This window comes from Amblyraja radiata, chromosome 1 (assembly GCF_010909765.2).
Source record: "Amblyraja radiata isolate CabotCenter1 chromosome 1, sAmbRad1.1.pri, whole genome shotgun sequence".
Classification (NCBI taxonomy): Eukaryota; Metazoa; Chordata; class Chondrichthyes; order Rajiformes; family Rajidae; genus Amblyraja; species Amblyraja radiata.
In genome coordinates this window covers 29127064-29149791 of record NC_045956.1, presented here as the reverse complement: position 1 = coordinate 29149791, position 22728 = coordinate 29127064, and the positions used below count along the sequence as shown (strand labels likewise).

Sequence of the window (22728 nt, the reverse complement as noted above, 5' to 3'; positions counted from 1 at the left end):
ATTGCACTCAGCCGTTAATAAATACCATTAAACATTTCATCGTTATTATAATTACAGGCTACCCCATTTACAGCGGTTTGGGTACCAGAAACTTGATCTTATAAACATTAAGAATTCACAAATCACTACCAAAAAATCTAAGATGCAGAATAAAAATTCACTCTTACAGAATTTATGTGAAAAATAATGTACACAAACACAAACTGTGAACAAAATGACAAACTTTGTCAATCTTTGTCGAGGGTTTGCAATACGGAAACATGTGACGAGGAAGGTTTTCTGGAACTCTCCTTCCAACTCTCCTTCCTGACTAAAGAGTTTGTACGTTCTCCCTGTGACTGCGGTGGTTTTCTCCGGGTGCTTTGGCGTGGTAAATTTTCCCCAGTGTGTGTAGGATAGTGCAAGTGTGAGAGAATCGCTGGTCGGTACGGACTTGATGGGCCGAAGGGCCTGTTTCCATGCTGCATCTCTAAACTAAACTAGACAAGAAAAGCAACCACGGTAAAGTGTGTGGGCCTGCTGTGTCCTGTAAAATACTTTAATAATGAGATAATATACACAAAGTGTGCTTTCCATTATGTCAGGTCATCACCCCGTAACCCGAGAAACCTCTGTACTTCTCATCAGTGTTCACTAAGAAGAAGGATATTGTCAGTGGAGAACTCAGGGAGAGAGCAGCAATGTTCCTTTGCCGGTGTGACAATTGAACACGCCAGACTCTTGAGAATCTAGAAAATGTTAGTATTACAAAGGAAGAAGTATTAGCTGTCACATCAGGCTTTGGTGTGGATAAATGTTCTCCCGTTAGTTTTATGCGTGGGGAGGGGGAAGGGGGAGGGGGGAGGGGGAAACTCTTTTGCAGTTTCTTACTTTACCAGAGATCCGATTGTTTTCCGGGTCGTATCTCCGGTCGCTCTGCGGCCGACCATCGATGGAGCTGGAGGCCTCCTCAGACTGATTTGAGCCCCACCGCGGGGCGTGGACTTAACATTGGAGTTGATCCCTTGCCTGGGATCGACGTTCCAACCGCGTACTTTATATCGGGAGCTCGCAGTCTCGAGAGAGCTAGATAGGGCTCTTAAAGATAGCGGAGTCAGGGGATATGGGGAGAAGGCAGGAACAGGGTACTGATTGGGGATGATCAGCCATGATCACATTGAATGGTGGTGCTGGCTTGAAGGGCCGAATGGCCTACTCCTGCACCTATAATCTATTGTCTCGGGAGAGGCTAGTCGTGAGCTCCAACAATGCAGAGGCTCGACCAGTCCCGACTCGGGATCCAATCGCCATGTAGGGGGAGCTGACATCCCCACGATGCAGGAGCTGATTGCCTCGATGCTGAGGGTACAAACGCCACCGGCTACGGGAGTCAAGATCGTCCCGTCAACGGAGGGCTCGACCCCCCGACCGCGGAAGAGCAAAGAAGGAAAGGGATTTGAACTTTTCTTCCTCCTTCCATCACAGTGAGGAATGTGGAGGAGTCACTGTGGTGGATGTTTATGTTAAAATGTATTTTGTGTGTTCCGTTGCTTTTTACTTGTATGACTGACTCGGCAAATGAAATTCCTCGTATGTTGCAAAACATACTTGGCTAATAAAGTATTATTGCGATTGTGAGGAGTTGATGCGATATATCCAAAGCAAAGATGGCAAGGACGGAGATTGCTGGAAACCGACACAAAAAGCTGGAGTAACTCAGCGGGACATGCAGCATCTCTAGAGAGAAGAAATGGGTGACGTTTTGGGTCGAGACCCTTCTTCAGATTGATAGTCACGGGAAAGGGAAACGAGAGATATAGACGATGATCTAGAGAGATATAGAACAATAAATGAAAGATATGCAAAGCAGTAACAATGATAAAGGGGAAACAGGTAATTGTTAGTTGTTTGGGAGTTTGCTGGGACCTGACCAGAGACTTTTGAATCTTTTCTGGCAATAGATGAGGTGGTAGATGACTAGAAGGCAGCAAATCTGTAGCTGGAAAGCACGCTTCTGTGTCTAATGTCCGTGATGGGAAATTGGTGGAAACATTTCTCACGGTCAGGATTAATCTACATCTGGAAAACAGGGATAAATCAAAGATAGTCAGCTTGGTCTCGTTTGAACAGAGATCCCATGACTCTCAGTCTGATGAAGGGGCTCGACCCGAAACATCACCCTTTCCTTCTATCCAGAGATGCTGCCTGTCCCCCTGCTTTCCTCCAGCATTTTGCGTCTATCTTCCTACAAACCAGTACATGGGAGAGCGATTGGAGTTGCATACAATTAAGTACATCGCAGCAATAGACTGAGAGGAACAAACTTGGTCATGCACCAATTCACAAAGATTATCACTTGTAACTGTGAGTATGGTCTTTCCAGGACTTAGCGAAATGGACTGTGTAGGAAGGAACTGCAAATGCTGCTTTAATGCTGCTTTTAAACCCAAGACAGACACAAAATGCTGGAGTATCTCAGCGGGACAGGCAGCATCTCTGGAGAGAAGGAATGGGAGCCATTTCTGGTCGAGACCCTTCTTCAGTCTGAAGAATGGTCTGGATCCCCGAAACGTCACCCATTCCTTCTCTCCAGAGATGCTGCCTGTCCCGATGAGTTACTCCAGAATTTTGTGTCTATCGTAGAGAAATGGACACCTGACTCAAGATTGAAATCTACAACTGAAATTGGCCCAGATTTGAAAAGTGCTAAAGGGCTTGTCCCACTTGCCGATTTTCTCGGCGACTGCCAGCGTCATTGACTGACGTATCAGGTCACTGAAAAATTTGTGCCGTGATGCGGCGGGATGACGTATTGACACGTGGCGTTTTTTCAAGTGTCGCAAGATTTTTTTTGTCGCCGCTGGATTTTGAAATGTTCAAAATCTTTTGGCGACACTGATATGACGCCGGCAGTCGCTGAAAAAAATCGGCAAGTGGTACAGGTCCTTAAGGCATTAAACAATGTGGAATAAGGATCTGGAGATTGGGAACAGGAAATAGTAAGATAAGGTCAGAAAGTACGGAGGTCAATAGGGTCTCATCTACAACCCCAAACACAAAACCTTTGATATACATTTTCAATATTAGTGCTATGTCAAGGTTTTTAAAGCTGTCGGATAGTTTTGACACAATGTGAAGCTGAGTACTCTAACTATTTTGGTTAAACCATTAATGTACTCTCTACAGGGCCTCATAGGTAACCAAAGTGAATTCAGAAACTAAAGAGTTAAAGTTCACATTAGAGTTTTAACTATTTTTCTTCAATTTCTTTTATCACGACCAACCAGCGATTGGTTCAAACTCGTAAAATGAGAATTATTGATAGATTTTATGTCAGTAAAAAAGCAATCATAATAATAGATGAAAATATTAATATGCAAACTAAAGTATGAAGATTACAGGAAGTATGTATTCATTATGTACAAACCTTTAAGAATTATGTGTATTATATGAGATGACTTTTAATACATTATAAATTTAGCTTTGCTATTGGCTGAATAATCAATAAAATAGATGCTTTTTAAGAAGCTCTCTCCCATTTACTTACCATAGAGAGGAACCTGTAGATGCAGTAGAATATATATTTAATGATGGCAATTTTATTTAGAGTACTTCTGTTAGATATTGTCACATTGTTTTAAAGGGCAATTGTCATTGTTCACAGCTCTGGAACCGTGCAATTTATAGGACGATTCACATAAACCTTAAACAGTCAGTTGCTGGGCAGCTGAGGTCAGAGAACGCATTCTGCAATCATGTTGACCATGGAGTGTTTCTGCTATAGTATGTCACCATGGAGAGGGTCACAGTAAAGATAGACACAAAAATCTGGAGTAACTCAGCGGGATAGGCAGCATCTTCGGAGGGAAGGAATGGGTGACGTTTTGGGCCGAGACCTTCCTTCAGACGCAGTAAAGACTGGATTATGTCCTGTTTGCCATGTAGTGAAACGCTGGCAGTTGTGAAAAATCAAGCACCAGACATCAGTGCCACCCTTATTTGGAAAATGTGTTTCCCTGACAAAATGGGCATTCACTACAAGGTTGAGATTGAAATTTAAAATTCTGAAACCGCTGCACATAAACGAATCAATACCAGTGAACGATGCAACAGTGTTCGAACAGTCAAAGAAAAAACAAAACTCATGAATTTCAAAGGAATTATGCTTCACAATTATACCGGTAGGAACAAATCTCCAGGGCAAATCTTACCAGATGACATTTGGTTTGCTTGCCATTCATGTCAGTGGCTGGTGGAGTTAATAATTGCCAGTCACGACCTTTGTTGTAGGTGATGTACGTTTTCACTTTACCGTCCACTTTCTTATTTGCCAAGAAAACGCCTTTAACTCCTTGAACCTTAAAGGCAAACAGAGGTAGGAAAAAATAACAACAACTTTAGTAGAGAACTCTCAGGAGTAAAGTCCCATTCAATATTTTGTCCACAAAGATCTCTCCGGCATAATTCCCTCTTCCTACATCTTAATCCATGGTCTTCTACATTATTGCATATTGAGAGCTTGATCGAATATAAGAGGGAAGGTGTAGAGGCACAAATGTTGTGAATAAAATGGATTCTTTATTCAGGCATTGTAGGTTGGATATGCATGCACGTTTAGCACTCTAACATAATAGTCATTGTTGTTGCTGAGAGGCTGTTGCCTCGTGGGCTCGGTTGAGCTCCTGCTGAGGTGGCAGGACACTCTCATGAAGAGAGAGGAAGAGGAAGAGAGAGGGAAGGTCGGTTCTTATATACTAGGGCACACCCCTATACCCTGTGACTCCTTCCCGTGACTGCCGAATTTTCACATAGCAAAAGTGGCCTAACCACTAGGTGCCGCTACAAAGGTAAACAGTTGATGACAACAACCTTAACAATGTTGATATGCAGAGGGATTTTGGGGACTAGGTCCATAACACACCGAATGTGGCAACACAAGTGGAAAGAGAAGTAAAGAAGCCATGTGGTATTCTCCCTCAACTTCACTGGTTGGGGCAGTGAATATGAGTCAGGAAATCAAGATGCATTTCACTATAATGTCCAGCTATGCTCCGAGCTACATAGACCTAAGGGCATTGTTTATGTGTTGCACTATTATTATTTGATTGTATTCAAAGTGAATTTCTTTTTATTGTTTATTATCGCGTTTATGGAGCACTATGTTTACATATCGGTTGTGCTGCAGCAAGCAAGAATTGGTCATCCTCTGCTGTAATTCCTCGTTTTCACACCTTGCCCTTCCATATCCCTAGTTTCCCTCCCCCCTGACTGAGGAAGGGTCTCGACCAGAAATGTCGCCCATTCCATCTCTCCAGAGATGCTGACTGACCCGCTGAGTTACTCCAGCATTTGGTGGCTACCTTAAGACTTACCCTTGGACCATGACCCCACTGACGAGCACCAGGCCACCATATCTAGCACCATCACCGACTTCGTCAATTCCCACGCCCTGCCCGACCAAGCTTCCAACCTCATCGTTCCCCAGCCCCGCACGGCCCGTTTTTACCTTCTCCCCAAAATCCACAACCCGGCTCTCCCGGCAGACCCATTGTCTCTGCTTGTTCGTGCCCCACCGAACTCATCTCCACATACCTTGACTCCATACTATCCCCCTTGGTCAAATCCCTTCCCACCTATGTTCTAGACACTTCAGACACTCTCCGCCGCCTCCGCGCATTCCACTCTCTAGGCCCTCACCCCCTCATCTTCACCATGGATGTCCAGTCACTCTACATCTCCATCCCCCACCAGGATGGCCTCAAAGCCCTCCGGTTCTTCCTCGACCAGAGGAGCAACCTATACCCAGCCACTGACACTCTCCTCCGCTTAGCGGAGTTGGTCCTCACCCTCAATAACTTTACGTTTGGCTCCTCCCATTTCCTCCAAACACAAGGCGTAGCTATGGGCACACGCATGGGCCCCAGCTACGCCTGCCTCTTTGTCGGGTACGTTGAACAATCCTTGTTCAATACGTACCAGGGCCCCATCCCCGACCTCTACCTCCGTTACATTGACGACTGCTTTGGGGCCACACACAACTGACTGACTTTATCCACTTCACCACCAACTTCCATCCGGCACTCCAACACACCTGGACCATTTCCGACACTTCCCTACCATTCCTTGACCTCACCATCTCCATCGCAGGGGACAGACTTCTGACCGACACACACTACAAACCAACTGACTCACATGGCTATCTGGACTACACGTCTTCCCACCCTGCCCCCTGTAAAGACCCAATCCCCTACTCCCAATTCCTCCGCCTACGCCGCATCTGTTCCCAGGATGAGACGTTCCACACCAGGGCATCGGAAATGTCCTCGTTCTTCAGGGAATGGGGATTCCCCTCCGCCACCATAGATGAGGCTCGCACCAGGGTCTCATCCATACCCCGCAACACTGCTCTCTCTCCCCATCCCCGCACACGCAACAAGGGCAGAGTCCCCCCTAGTCCTCACCTTTCACGCCACCAGCCGGCAACTACAACACATAATCCTCCGCCATTTCCGCCACCTCCAACGTGACCCCACCACTCGCCACATCTTCCCATCTCCCCCTATGTCTCCCTTCCGCAAAGTCCGCTCCCTCCGCAACTGCCTTGTCAATTCTTCCCTCCCCTCCCGTACCACCCCCTCCCCGGGCACTTTCCGTTGCAACCGCAAGAAATGCAACACCTGTCCCTTCACCTCCCCCCTCGACTCCATTCAAGGACCCAAGCAGTCGTTCCAGGTGCGACAAAGGTTCACCTGTATCTCCTCCAACCTCATCTACTGCATCCGCTGCTCTAGATGTCAGCTGATTTACATCGGGGAGACTAAGCAGAGGTTGGGCGATCATTTCGCCGAACACCTCCGCTCAGTCCGCAATAACCTACCTGAACTCCCGGTGGCTCAGCACTTCAACTCCCCCTCCCATTCCCAATCCGACCTCTCTGTCCTGGGTCTCCTCCATTGCCAGAGTGAGCAACACCGGAAATTGGAGGAACAGCACCTCAACAGCACCTGGGTTGCTTGCGCCCGGATGGCATGAACGTTGAATTCTCCCAATTTTGCTAGCCCTTGCTGTCTCCTCCCCTTCCTTAACCCTCGAGCTGTCACCTCCCATCCCCCCGCCCTCGGGCTCCTCCTCCTCCCGTTTTCCTTCCTTCTCCCCCCCCACCCCCCATCAGTCTGAAGAAGGGTTTTGGCCCGAAACGTCGCCTATTTCCTTCGCTCCATAGATGCTGCTGCACCCGCTGAGTTTCTCCAGCATTTTTGTGTACCTTTTAAGAATTTCATTGTTCCGTTTCGGGACATATGACAATAAAACACTCTTGACTCGCTTGATCTTTTGAAGACTTTGGTTACGTCACGTTTGGAGTGTTGCGTGCAGTTCTGGAAGGGTACGGATGCTTTGTAGGGGGTGTAAAATAAGTTCACCAGAATGCTGCTTAGATAAATGGCTACAAAGGAGAAGTTGAAGAAATGTGGGTTGTTTTCTGGAACACCTCAACTGAGGTTAAGGGGAGACCTGATAGGTATATAACATTGTGAGATGCATTGATAGGGTGTACTGCCAGAACCTTGTCCCTTGATAACCAGTTTCATCCAGTTTCTTTCCCCTGCATCTTCCACTTATTATATCCCCCTCCTTTCCCCATTTTCGTCTGCCAGTCACCACTTCCTCCCCCAAAACCACCTATCACTTGCTCTACCCCATCCCCTCACTTTTCTTTATGAGATTTCTCCCCTCTACTCAGTCAGCTTGAAGTAGGACCTGGAACTGAAATATCATCTGTCTATTTCCCTGCACCGCTGCTTCCTGGCCTGCTGTGTTCCTTCAGCACTTTGGCTGTTGTGTAAGTCGCCCTTTAGTTGGCGATTATTTGCATACCTTGGGTAAGCAGGCAAGGAATTTCACTGTGACTTGTCACATGTGACAATAAAGTATTCAATTCATTCATTCATTTCCTCCCACTTTAATCATTCAACACCACAAATCACCCTGAACCTGTCGCCAGATCAATCCAGTATCCAAGTTTATTAATGCTATCAAATTAGGTAGAAAAATAAATTCTGAGAATTCAGGTTCAAAGAATCTGTAAACAGATCTAGAAGGGTTTCAAAATTCTACTATTCAATGCACCGATCACAACTTCCCAATCACTCCTGAAAGTCCAGGTTTCTAATGACTCCAATTTGAGGCTCCCCAGCTGGTGGTACTAGCTTTTCTAATATTTTCCATTAGTCTTCTATAACTACTATTACTCAAACTCTCATCTTGACCACTTCCGTCTGGTCCCCATGGCTCCTCCCCCCTCCCCCATGATGCCCCCCTCTCCCCCATGGCTCTTCGCCCGTCTTTTCTCTGAGCTCTCTCCCCATCTGCCCACACACACCTCTCCCCCCACAACTCCCCCGGCCCACACTCCCCTCTCCCTGCACACAACCCCCGTGCCCACACCCCTCCCCCCCACAAGCCCCCCGCCCAAACACCCCCCCGCCTAAAACACCCCCGCCCCCCACACTCCCTGCTGCCCACATACCCCCCTCTCCCACACCCCTCCTCCCCCACACCAGCCTCTCCCCCATCCCTACACTTCCCAGTCCACACTCACCCATCCTCCCCACCCACCCTACACCCCCCCCCCCCCCCCCGCCACGCACCCCACTTCCTCCCCCCTCCCCCCCTCCCCTCCCACACATGAAGAGGAAGGGGAGGGAGTGCTTGGGGATGAGGAGAAGTGAGCCGCGTCTGCGCAGTTAGGGGCTATGGGTGAGTGGTGGAATATTGTGTTGGGGGAACGGGTTGTGTTGGGGGACCAGGCCTCTCGTGTGACCGGGAGCCAATGGGTTCCACTTAGTTTAGTTCTCCTTAAAAATAGAATTATTTAATTCTATTACTTCTATTTTACTATATTAACCTTGACACAAATCTGTTTCTTAAACGTTGGGACAGTCCCTGCCTCAACTACTTCCTCTGGCAGCTAGTTCCATATACCCACTACCCTTTGTGTGAAAAAGTTGTCGATTTGTCTGCTTGATTTGACAACTTGAATATAACCCTGATGTTTATGATAGGAACTTAGGGAATATGAACAGGAGCAGCCAACTCAGTCTTGAGGCCTGGTCTGCCATTGCCATGGTAGTGATACAGCGTGGTAACAGGCCCTTTGGCCCAACTTGCCCACACCGGCCAATATGTCCCAGCTACACTAGTGCCTGCGTTTGGTCCATATCCCTCCAAACATGTCCTATCCATGTACCTAGCTGTTTCTTAAAGGTTGGGACAGTCCCTGCCTCAACTACCTCCTCTGGCAGCTTGTCCCATGCATCCACTATCCTTTGTGTGAAAAAGTTGCCCCTCAGATCCCTATTAAATGTTTTCCCCTTCACATTTTTAAAAAAATTTTCTGCCCAATCATCATATCCTTCTCAGCCTCATGTGTATTAAAGTCTAATCTAGGAAGAACATTCTCAAGATGTTTACTCCTGAAGGTGATTCCTCTTAATCTCAGTCATTCTTCAAAACTTAGTTTTGTGAATCCAGTTATCATACTGTTACAGTTATATAGTAACTCCTTCCAATGTAGTGCACCAACAGATAATGCTTTAGTTTAGTTTAGTTTGTTTTAGTTTCGAGATACAGCATGGAAACAGGCCCTTCATGTTCCCAATGATCGGGGAAACTAGAACTAGGGGACATAGTTGCAGAATAAGGGGGGGCTCTTTTAAAACTGAGATGAGGAAGAACTTCTTCACCCAGAGGGTGGTTAATTTATGGAATTCACTGCCCCAGGGAGCAGTGGAAGCAGAAACTTTAAATATATTTAAGACTAAAATAGATGGTTTTTTAGCTGCCAAGGGGATAAGGGGCTACGGGGAGAGGGCAGGGATATGGACCTAGGTATGGTTAGTATAGTAAGACCTGAGTGATCTCCTGGACAAGTGTCGATCGCCTGGATTGGGGTCGGAGAGGAATTTCCCGGATTTTTTTCCCGAATTGGACCTGGGTTTTTATCCGGTTTTTTGCCTCCCCCAGGAGATCGCGAGGTTCTTGGGGTGGAGAGGGGTGATAGCGGTATAAAGGGGAGGGTAGTGTCTTGTGTTCTGTGTCTTGTGTCTACTGTTTGTGGGTAAGTGTGTCTGTTTAGTGTTCAGCCATGAGCGAATGGCGGTGCGGGCTCGACGGACCTGGTGGTCTACTCTCGCACCTACTTTCTATGTTTCTATGTTTCTATGTTTTCGGCCCACCGAGTCCACACCAACCAGGGATCCCTGCACACTAATGGTATCCTACACACACTAGGGCCAACTTACAATTACACCGAGCCATTAGCTTACAATTAGCTTACAAACCTGTACGTCTTTGGAGTGTGGGAGGAATCCGGAAATCCTAGAGAAAACCCACACAGTTCACGGGAAGAACGTACAAACTCCATACGGACATAGTCAGGATCGAACCCGGGTCTCTGGCGCTGTAAGGCAGCAACTCTACCGCTGCACCACCGTGCCATCCTCTGCTCATTAATAGTTTTTTTTCCGGCTTCCTCCTTTTAGCTCAGAATGTACTGCAAATTCTTCATTGTCAAAACCACTCTGCAATTTACCAGTAGCTGTTCATTTCAATGGGAACAAATTGCACAAATACAGAATTGCCCTTTTCACCAAAGTGTTAAGTAACTGTGGAAGTTAGCAATTAATACTTCAATGCCCTGGATAAATGCTGTACAACCTGCATTGTCAGATAAGCTTTCATCCATGTCACAAGCAATTGTTATGCAAATTCCACCCTCACTAAGCAATACTTGAAGTTGTGGAATTCTAAAAAAAACGTGCAAGGTTTCAAACCTTGAAAAGGACATTTTATTATTCAAGAAGATCAGCTGTTTCAAGTCAGAAGAACCTGGAATTTCAGATTTGTTCTGTCTGAGTTGGGATGGTCCCAGCTGAACCAGGCAACTGAAACATCCTACCACAACCAGCTGAACCACTATCTACCTCTTTGGTGACCCTTGAAGCCCAAGGACAGAAATCCCGAGGGGGGGGGGACAGGGGGGCCACGTACCCTCCATGTTTTAAGAGGTGGGGGACAATCCCCCCATGTTTTGTAATCGGATTTTTAAATTTGATGAAAAAAAAATCTATTAAAAATCTCCGCTTTCGGCAAGACAGTGGGGGTGGGACTGATGATCGAGGGCGCCGATTGGATGAGAGAGACGTCGGTCAGCAGGCAGTGGGGGGGGGGGGACATGATGATTCAGTGTGATGATTGGAGGAGGGAGGTGTCGGTCAGGGGCGGAAGTAGGGGGGGGTGGGACTGAGGATAGAGCGCGGTGATTGGAGGAGGGAGACGTCCTGGTGGAGCAAAGATCACAGAGCGGAGTTTGAATCGGCCCGTTGGCGGGGGCTTTCATCGCCCGGCGCGGTCGCGGGACCTTCCACCGCCCCGCGGTCAAATTGCGGTGTGACATTAAGAGAAAGGGTTTCAATAAATACTTTATGCCAATCTTCACAGAAGAGGACCAGTGACCAATGCACAACCCAGAAATATTGGAGAATCCAAGTAAATGTACATGAGATAGTAAAGGAGATTGATATTGGTTAAGAAATACAGAGAGAAGGATTGATGTGCCTGAAAAATGAGAAATACCAAGGATCTGATGATCTAAATCGTAGAGTTTTGAATGTGATGGCAATGCAGACAGATGTTGCTCTGTTTAGCGTTTTTCAAAATACAGTACTCTAATATTTGGAATTATTCGTGCAGATTGAAGGGTAGTATATGTAACCCCACTTATTAAGAAAGGAGGGACAGATGGGACAATGAACTAATGACCTATTCGCCCGACGTTAGGAGTGGGTAAGATGCTGAAATCTATAATATGGGAAATAATACGGATTTGTTGGCATGATACTTCAACATGAATATCAATGGCTGAAGAGGGTTTGCGGTTGTTCTGAAAGAGATGTGAATGAATGAACAAGTTTATTGGCCAAGTATGTTCACATACAAGGAATTTGCCTTGGTGCTCTGCTCACAAGTGACAACATGACATGCAGCGACGTAAAGGTACTCCGTAAATGCAAGTCCTCCATTCACTGAAGTACGTAAAATAATAGAGATGGTTGCAAGCGAAAAATAAATAATTGTCAATTTGACAGTTAACTGTGTGGCATTAGCATCTTGTGACCATGGGTCTTGAGCAGGTTCCATCCTCTTGTTACAGCAACTCTTTAACCTCACCACAAACTATATGTACATTCTGCATGAAGCTTCAGCAACATCTGTAGTGTGGTTACACTGGAGTAATGCCAGAAGGTTTGGAGACATTTAGAGCCATAAATACTAATTGTGAGCAAAGTTTTGTTGGTATGATCTTTTGCTTGGAATACAAAGAAAAATCTTTTTAAAACACTTCCAAGTGTACCCTCCGTCCTCTAATCTGTAATGTGCAGCATAAAACAGTTCAAATATATATGTTAATATAATTGTTTCCCTTTTATGACCTCCATCTCCTACCATCCAGTTCAGAATGGAGAGAAATTCCTTTCGGACCTTTGTGCACAGTGATTATTTTTAGGTGGGACGGATTGCTATTGAACAAATTGAGATGGATGCCTGCAACATATTCATATCTACTTAGCTATTCAGATGACCATCAACATCATCATCGTTGAAAATATCAACGGGCACGGTGCCTTACAACGCTATGTACGACAGTGATCGCAACTTCTACTGAAGCTGGTCAGGTGCCTGACCACATGAACTATAATACAGGCCAAACGGCCTAATTCTACTATAGCTTGTGAACCTGTAGGTGTCAAGGGTTATGAGGGAAATGGGATGAGGAGGCAGAGATCAGCCATGATTGAAAGGCGGAGTAGACTCAATGGGCCGAATGACCTAATTCTACTCCTATAACCTTTGAACTATATATATGTTTACAATCACAGTCAGAGATTAGAATAGGCCATTGATGTAATGGACTGTGTTTTCTTTCTTAACATCAACAGTGAAGCTCAAGGTACGGTTCCAATCTAATTTGTGTGGGCAACAGATATCACTGCTTTTAATGCTGATCACTGCCCCATGGCACGGCAAAGCAATGAAACATGTACACCACTTTCCCACCAATGATTTCCAATCCACATCAGTTTGAATGAATGTTGAAGCAGTATTTACCTCATGAATATCTATTATAACATTTTCTTCTGGTTGCTTGGTGCTCCTGACATCCTCCAGAGCGAGCGTGAAGTACACGCCCTTTGTGTCCGACAGGTAGAGGTTATAGGTGTCCGTCTGATGCCATTCCTTGACAGCCACGAACACTTGATTCTCGTCAGTACTGATGATCTGCTTATCCTGGAAAAAAAACAACATCGTTTTGCCTGACATATCAGAAAAAAAATCATGCCCTTTCAAACAGCAGGTGGAAATAACTTTCTAATCATCCCCACCTGAACATATAAAAATATTATATTCACATAACTAAGATGACTGTTCCTAACAGTGAATCTCAAGCCTTTTAATGATTTTATCTAGTCCAGTGGGTTTTTTAGTTTGGGACCCATCTTCATCAACTGGAATCAATTAGATGGGCCAAAAAGGTGTGCTTCAAATTTCACTTGGAGCATCGACGTCTATACACAAAATGCTGGACTAACTCAGTGGGACAGTCAGCATCTCTGGAGAGAAGGAATGGGCAATGTTTCAGGTCGAGAGGTTTAAACCGGCATCTGTAATTCCTTCCTACACATTGACGTCTATACTTTGGTGTGAAATGAATATGATCTTCTGCTGAGAATTTAAGCACAATTGCCAACTGTTTCACAATTACTGGGGCACATTCTGATGTTCATCCAATATTTCATCCAATAATTGTGCTCTTAACATTTAAAGTGTTATTCCTATCGTGTGAAAAATAACCCATTACAAGTAATAGGGCAACCTCCTTGAACGTAATTAAAACATTCACAAGCAAATCAATTCTCATTATTTTATTGGGACAGACTCCTGACCGACATACATTACAAACCCACTGACTCACATGGCTATCTGGACTACACGTCTTCCCACCCTGCCCCCTGTAAAGACTCCATCCCCTACTCCCAATTCCTCCGCCTACGCCGCATCTGTTCCCAGGATGAGACATTTCATACCAGGGCATCGGAAATGTCCTCGTTCTTCAGGGAACGGGGATTCCCCTCCGCCACCATAGATGAGGCTCACACCAGGGTCTCAACCATACCCCGTAACACTGCTCTCTCTCCCCATCCCCGCACACGCAACAAGGGCAGAGTCCCCCTGGTCCTCACCTTTTACCCCACCAGCCGGCAAATACAACACATAATCCTCCGCCATTTCCGCCACCTCCAACGTGACCCCACCACTCGCCACATCTTCCCATCTCCCCCCATGTCTGCCTTCCGCAAAGACCGCTCCCTCCGCAACTCCCTCGTCAATTCTTCCCTTCCCTCCCGCACCACCCCCCCCCCCGGCACTTTCCGTTGCAACCGCAAGAAATGCAACACCTGTCCCTTCACCTCCCCCCTCGACTCCATTCAAGGTCCCAAGCAGTCGTTCCAGGTGCGACAAAGGTTCACCTGTATCTCCTCCAACCTCATCTACTGCATCCGCTGCTCTAGATGTCAGCTGATTTACATCGGTGAGACCAAGCGTAGGTTGGGCGATCGTTTCGCCGAACACCTCCGCTCAGTCCGCAATAACCTACCTGACCTCCCGGTGGCTCAGCACTTCAACTCCCCCTCCCATTCCCAATCCGACCTCTCTGTCCTGGGTCTCCTCCATTGCCAGAGTGAGCAACAGCGGAAATTGGAGGAACAGCACCTCATATTCCATCTGGGGACCTTGCGTCCTTATGGCATTAACATTGAATTCTCCCAATTTGGCTAGCCCTTGTTGTCTCCTCCCTTTCCTTAACCCTCTAGCTGTCTCCTCCCACCCTCCCATCCGCCCGCCCTCGGGCTCCTCCTCCTCCTCCCCTTTTCCTTCTTTCTTTCCCCCCCCCACCCCCCATCAGTCTGAAGAAGGGTTTCGGCCCGAAACGTCGCCTATTTCCTTCGCTCCATAGATGCTGCTGCACCCGCTGAGTTTCCCCAGCAATTTTGTGTACCTTCGATATTCCAGCATCTGCAGTTCCCTTTTGAACTCATTATTTTATTGTTTAGTTCCAAAAGGAAAATGGTCCACAATTGATGCAGTAATTAAGTGCCCACTTTCATCAATGCAAATATATCCCAAACCAAGTGCGGTCTCCGATAGCAAGCGGCCATTTCGAAACCGCTGAGAGTGCTCTTCCGACGCCGGAGCTCCATCATTCCGGCGAGAGGGCGTGAAACATCGGGCCGCCGTAGCGGCGACTGCGGAGGCCTCAAATAGGCCCCGACCACGGGTGAACATGGAGGAAGTGGACTGAACTTTGTTGCCTTCCCTCACAGTGGGAAACGTTGATCCTGCTGTGGGGGGATGTCTTTATGTTTAATGTTAAATTCTATAATGTTGTGTTTATTTTATTGGTATGCTGCAATGGCAACTCAAATTCCAATTGGCGTATGTGATAATAAATGTCCTTTATCCTTTGTTTGAAATTCCATTTTTATTTGTCCAGGTAGTGTTTGAGAATTGCCATGTTTCCACTTTGGGAAGGAGGTGTGAAGTGCATTAATCAAGATAGAACTAAATTGGACCATTTTACTTCGGAGTCACGTGAGTGACTACGTGAAGAACCCGTCCAGCATGCATGCGTGACATGAGCGTTCACGCAGTGCAACAGCGACGAACGGGAGTACAGGCGCTCCCGCTACAGCTTAAAAAAGACGGACCGTCAGTTAAGTTTATTCTGAGGTAGTTTTTTCCAAAAAGAAGTTGGTTTGTTTTGTCTCACCAGGAATATGAGCAAAACAAGACAAGTCAAGCCAAGAAGTCCGCCCCCCGTGCTCCAACAGAGGAGCGTTCCATCAGTGGGGGGCAAGAGGTGGTAGGACCGCAAACCCTGCGGTCCGCCATCCCTGACACCGTGCCGAGCCCAGTCCCGCTAGCGCAGCCTGAGCAGCGGGCTAGATGTAAATCAGCACGGAAGACCAACCGGCCGGTGGTATCCGATTCCTCAGATGGGGACGTCTCACCGCCCGTGCGGGGCAGAGACAGCCGCCTGAGCTGCTTGGAGCGGCTCGTGGAGCAAATGCTCCAGCGAGACTTGCTTCGGGAGCTGGAGCAGTCTCGCAAAGGGAGTTCAGGCACTCCCACCACAGTGCCTCACAACGTACTGGCCATCGTTTCCCCCTCATCCGAGGGCAGCTTTGGCGACCAGGGCTGGGCTGGTCAAGAAGAGGGGTCACTGGCCGATGATGTCGGGAGTACGCTTGGGGTACAGGACCAGGAAGAGCTGCTGGGTGTGGTAGACCGCTACTTGGCAGCTCCACGAGCTGGACGGCCATTAGAGCCAAAACTGGCGGCCAGCATTAACTACCTGTCCTTCAAGTCCCTACAAGAGCAGGTAGTTAATGAGGCCCTAGACCTGCCCTCAAACCGAAATTCGCGAGTTTGTGCAAAACGCCGACCACAGAGCCAGAAATCCTGCTATTCAGCAAGGACCTCTCCAAAAAAGTAAAGGACATGGAGGAGGAGTCCAAAACATTTGGCCTCATGAGGGCAGGCCCCGGGACGAGCAAACCCACAAAACCCAAGCGGCAGTACCCCACCGCGTCCACCAGTCGACGTCAATCCTATGGGACTGGTGAAAGCTCGGGGTCCGCACATTACCACCGGAAGCCTTTTTTAGGCCAGGGCCCAGAGCGGACCCCATGGAAAATGCGCCATCCCCAACCAACAGCAACACATCAGACAACACATCAGAAAACACATCGTCCGACAAAGAAACAGAAGAAACACCCGTAACCATGGAGGTAGGTGGGTCTGGTTCCTACCAGCATATAAAAAGTGGGGGTTCTATACTAACAGGGGGGAGATTACACGTGTTTGTGCAAGCATGGAGGTCTATCACGAATGACAAATATATACTCAACAGCATTCGTGGATACAAAATAGAATTTACTCAAGAAAACATGCCACTAGTTCAGCATACACCCCAAAGGGTCTTTTCCCTCTCAGTTAAAGAAAAACGAGAGGGACAAGCTGAACTGGTGAGGCTAATTACAAAGGGTATAATTGAAAAAAACAAACATGAACCCTTGGAATTTGTCTCTAATATATTCGCTAAAACTAAAAAAGATGGTGGACGTCGCATCATCATTGACTCAACTTCACTAAATATGTTTGTTAAGTATATACATTTCAAAATGGAAACGTTTGTAACTGCCAAACAACTGATTTCCAAAGGATACTTCATGGCAAGCATCGACCTTAAAGATGCTTACTATTCATTACCCATTCAAAAGGATCATCGCAGATACCTGAAATTTACCTGGATGGGGCAACTATGGCAGTTTAAAGCGTTGCCTGACGGTTTAACATCAGCCCCAAAATTATTCACCAAGATACTAAAACCAGCCTTGGCAATATTAAGAAAACAAACACATATTGTCATGGCATATCTTGATGATATCTTAATAGTAGGCAAAACCATGGAATTGGCTAAATCAGCTGTGTCAGCTACCAAACAATTGTTTGAAACTTTGCGATTTGTCTTACATCCAGATAAATCTAAGTTGACGCCATCCACAACCATGGACTATCTGGGATTCACAATTAACTCAGTCCACATGTCTGTAACTTTGTCAAAAGACAAAGCAGCAGAATTGGCACAAACATGTAACAATTTAATGGTCAACGATCGACCAACCATTCGACAAGTGGCGAGAGTAATTGGAAAGATGGTAGCAGCATTTCCAGCTACACAATTTGGACCTCTGCACTATCAAAACTTACAAAGAGCAAAAGTGCAGGCATTAAAACGACATGCAGGTCACTTTGACCGAGTCATGAAATTACCCACTGAAGCAATATCAGAGTTACAGTGGTGGGTAGGGAACATTTGGCATAGTTCCAGCCCTATCATCATCGTTAACCCTACGTTAATTATTCAAACAGATGCCAGTGCTCAAGGCTGGGGAGCAACTAATTCCATATCCAGCACAGGTGGTAGATGGACTAACCTAGAGTCATCGTTACTACTTACACTGGGCATAAATTATCTGGAAATGTTGGGTGCATTTTATGGATTAAAAGCATATTCAACAAATATGCATCACTTGCATGTTCGGTTACAAATAGATAATACCACGGTGGTGGCCTATATTAACCATATGGGCAGCATAAAATCGATATGTGACAAATTGGTCAACACAATCTGGCAATGGTGTGTCGACAGACATATTTGGCTATCAGCAACTTACCTACCAGGTAAGCTAAATACAGTTGCAGACACCAGGTCACGCAAATTCAATGATAACACCGAATGGATGTTAAATCCCAAAGAATTTGCTAAAATTACAAAGCAATATGGCACGCCAGATATCGATCTATTTGCATCCAGACTAAATCACCAGGTTCCTATGTATGTCGCTTGGGAACCCGACCCTGAGGCAGCAGCGGTAGATGCGTTCGCGCTGGACTGGGGAAAATTCTTCTTTTATGCATTTCCTCCCTTCTGCCTCATCAGTCGGGTACTACGCAAAATACAAATGGACTCTGCTTCTGGTATTTTGATAGTACCTGACTGGCCTACACAGCCATGGTTCCCAGTGCTCCTCGACATGGTCGTCGAGACCCCAATGACTTTCCCCAGTAGCCCAGAATTACTAACACCCAGTATCTGGCATAAGCCACCCATGCCACGATAAAATTAAACTCCTGGGTTGCAGATTTTGAAAAGGCCTCTGCTGGGCCTGGGATTGTCAGAAAACACCATCAACACCATGACAGCATCCCACTGCGTATCCACAAGGAAACAATACTTGTCAAGTATCAAGAAGTGGGAAAAATACTGTTCGGACACAGGAACCACATACTCAACTACAACTGTAACCAATGTACTGGAGTCCCAGGCAGGCCTTCACCATAATGAAGGACTCAGCTACAGCACCATTAATACAGCCAGAAGTGCTCTGTCAGCCTATTTAATTCAGGCACCAGGACAACAGGCCATGGGATCCCACCCGCTGGTGATCAAGCTCATGAGAGGGATATTTAACTCCAATCCCCCCAGACCTAGGTATACCCAAATCTGGGATGTCAGTGTGGTCCTGACATACCTTAGGGGATGGTCACCAGCTAGGTCCCTCACCCTGGGACAATTAACTCTGAAGGCGGTCATGCTGATGGCACTTGTGTCAGCACAAAGAGTCCAGTCACTTCACCTATTACGAATGGACAACATGGTCGTAACACCAGGCCATGTCTCATTTACTATCTAGGGGCTGGTCAAACAGAGCAGGCCAGGAACATCAAACCCAGTCATGGAATTCCGGGCTTACCCATCAGAACCATGGTTATGTGACATGACCCACCTACTGAACTATATTGACACAACTAAAATCCCTCGAATGAGAGAAAAAGCCTTATGGGTCAGCCACAAGAAACCTTATGGTTGGGTAACGAGCCAAACCATTTCAAGATGGCACAAGCAGGTGCTGAAAGCCGTTGGTATAAATACTAACATGTATAAATCTCACTCCACCAGGGCAGCATCCACGTCAGCGGCTAAGAGAATAAACGTACCAATAGACCACATCCTGGCTACAGCGGGGTGGTCTGGGGAAAGAACGTTTCAAACTTTTTATAATAAGCCGTTGGCAGAACCTGCATCATTTGCAGAGAAAATATTAGAATCTGCAAATATATAATTTAGCCCGGGGGAGCAATTTGTTTTTTGTTATTCTTAAATAAACACCATTATTGTTTTTACAAACAGATTCATGGTTGATTACGACAACATACTTCCTCCCTCGAACGACTTCAGCAGTGAGTGAAGTATGAACTGTTACACGGTTTGAAATCACAGAGCTTTAAAATCTTCACGTAGTCACTCACGTGACTCCGAAGTAAAATAGTAAGATTTCTCTATCATTAATCCTTAAATAATGGAGTGTTGCAATATAAAATAGTAAGATTAAACGAGCTTACCAGTTTGAAGTTTGATCTGTATTTTATGAGGAGTTACGATGAGGGATTACGTGCCCTAATAATAGAGATCAACTGGTATCTAAGCTCTCCTTTTCTTTACTATATTTATTTCAATTATTGTGTCTTTCTGTGATTCCACACCGCTGCTTTGAAGTATGTCGCGCATGCGTGCTGGACGGGTTCTTCACGTAATCCCTCATCGTAACGCCTCATAAAATACAGATCAAACTTCAAACTGGTAAGCTCGTTTAATCTTACTATTTTATATTGCAACACTCCATTATTTAAGGATTAATGATAGAGAAATCTTAAAGCATCAAAATCAAACAAAAACTGAGGACTCTGTCACTGCTGTCACAACATCTTACAACACAAATTTTGAGTTGTATTGATTTTTAATCTTGCTGAGTTTTCTGGATTTGACTGTAGCATAACATCGCATTTCATACAAAGACAATTGACATTGCTCCTCCACATTACAGTTAGTTATTTCACTAACAAAATCACTTTTATTGATTCATATTGTTGCTAACAATGCATTTTGACACTTCTCACCACACATGTTAGTACAGTAGATGTCAATAATAGCTATGATAAATTTCATTTTGCAGAGAACAGCATTCTGCTAAAATGTTCCACATCATTCAGGATATGTAGTTAAGAAATATGTTGGTAAGAAATCCCTATAAATGTAAAAAAAAAGCATTGCCACAGATATCTTACAAATGGCCTGGCAATAACTAAAGGTTGCACCTAATACAGCCCATGGCGTTTTCTCTTCCCCTAACAAGGCAATTCCTACAACACGTGTTCAAGAAGGAACTGCAGATGCTGGAAGATCGAAGGTACACAAAAATGCTGGAGAAACTCAGTGGGTGCAGCTGCATCTATGGAGCGAAGGAAATAGGTGACGTTTCGGGCCGAAACCCTTCTTCAGACTGATGGAGGGTGGGGGGGAGAAGGAAGGAAAAAGGGAGGAGGAGGAGCCCGAGGGCGGGGGGATGGGAGGAGACAGCTCGAGGGTTAAGGAAGGGGAGGAGACAGCAAGGGCTAGCAAAATTGGGAGAATTCAATATTCATGCCATCCGGACGCAAGCAACCCAGGCGGAATATGAGGTGCTGTTCCTCCAATTTCCGGTGTTGCTCACTCTGGCAATGGAGGAGACCCAGGACAGAGAGGTCGGATTGGGAATGGGAGGGGGAGTTGAAGTGCTGAGCCACCGGGAGTTCAGGTAGGTTATTGCGGACTGAGCGGAGGTGTTCGGCGAAACGATCGCCCAACCTCCGCTTAGTCTCACCGATGTAAATCAGCTGACATCTAGAGCAGCGGATGCAGTAGATGAGGTTGGAGGAGATACAGGTGAACCTTTGTCGCACCTGGAACGACTGCTTGGGTCCTTGAATGGAGTCAAGGGGGGAGGTGAAGCGACAGGTGTTGCATTTCTTGCAGTTGCAATGGAAAGTGCCCGGGGAGGGGGTGGTACGGGAGGGAAGGGAAGAATTGACAAGGGAGTTGCGGAGGGAGCGGTCTTTGCGGAAGGCAGACATGGGGGGAGATGGGAATATGTGGCGAGTGGTGGGGTCACTTTGGAGGTGGCGGGAATGGCGGAGGATTATTTGTTGTATTTGCCAGCTGGTGGGGTGAAAGGTGAGGACTAGAGGGACTCTGCCCTTGTTGCGAGTGCGGGGATGGGGAGAGAGAGCAGTGTTGCGGGGTATGGAAGAGACCCTGGTGCGAGCCTCATCTATGGTGGAGGAGGGGAATCCCCGTTCCCTGAAGAGCGAGGACATTTCCGATGCCCTGGTGTGGAACGTCTCATCCTGGGAACAGATGCGGCGTAGGCGGAGGAATTGGGTGTAGGGGATGGAGTCTTTACAAGGGGCAGGGTGGGAAGACGTGTAGTCCAGATAGCCATGTGAGTCAGTGGGTTTGTAGTGTATGTCGATCAGAAGTCTGTCCCCTGCGATGGAGATGGTGAGGTCAAGGAATGGTAGGGAAGTGTCCGAAATGGTCCAGGTGTATTGGAGTGCCGGATGGAAGTTGGTGGTGAAGTGGATGAAGTCAGTCAGTTGTGTGTGGGTGCAGGAGGTGGCCCCAAAGCAGTCGTCAATGTAACGGAGATAGAGGTCGGGGATGGGGCCCTGGTACTTATTGAACAAGGATTGTTCAACGTACCCGACAAAGAGGCAGGCGTAGCTGGGGCTCATGCGTGTGCCCATAGCTACGCCTTGTGTTTGGAGGAAATGGGAGGAGTCAAACGTAAAGTTGTTGAGGGTGAGGACCAACTCCGCTAGGCAGAGGAGAGTGTCAGTGGCTGGGTATAGGTTGCTCCTCTGGTCAAGGAAGAATCGGAGGGCTTTGAGGCCATCCTGGTGGGGGATGGAGGTGTAGAGTGACTGGACGTCCATGGTGAAGATGAGGGGGTGAGGGCCTAGAGAGTGGAATGCGCGGAGGCGGCGGAGAGTGTCTGAGGTGTCTAGAACATAGGTGGGAAGGGATTTGACCAAGGGGGATAGTATGGAGTCAAGGTATGTGGAGATGAGTTCGGTGGGGCACGAAAAGCAGAGACAATGGGTCTGCCGGGAGAGGCGGGTTTGTGGATTTTGGGGAGAAGGTAACACTACAACACTCTGCCTTGACAATTGTTCCCACTACAAGCA

General features: G+C 46.7%; 1 protein-coding gene across 3 annotated transcripts in view; it reads right to left on the bottom strand.

The window, feature by feature from the left end:
* sorcs2 (sortilin related VPS10 domain containing receptor 2) overlaps positions 1-22728 on the bottom strand; it is a 776963-nt gene that overhangs the window by 158607 nt on the left and 595628 nt on the right. For all 3 annotated transcript variants that reach the window (XR_004411679.1, XM_033019211.1, XM_033019222.1), the window contains exons 9-10: positions 13147-13326; positions 4191-4337 (exon numbers count right to left, since the gene is read on the bottom strand). Coding sequence is in view for 2 of the 3 variants with exons in the window: in XM_033019211.1 (XP_032875102.1) it covers positions 4191-4337; positions 13147-13326 (327 nt within the window). In the remaining variant the exon portion in view is untranslated. The remainder of the gene's footprint in view (positions 1-4190; positions 4338-13146; positions 13327-22728) is intronic.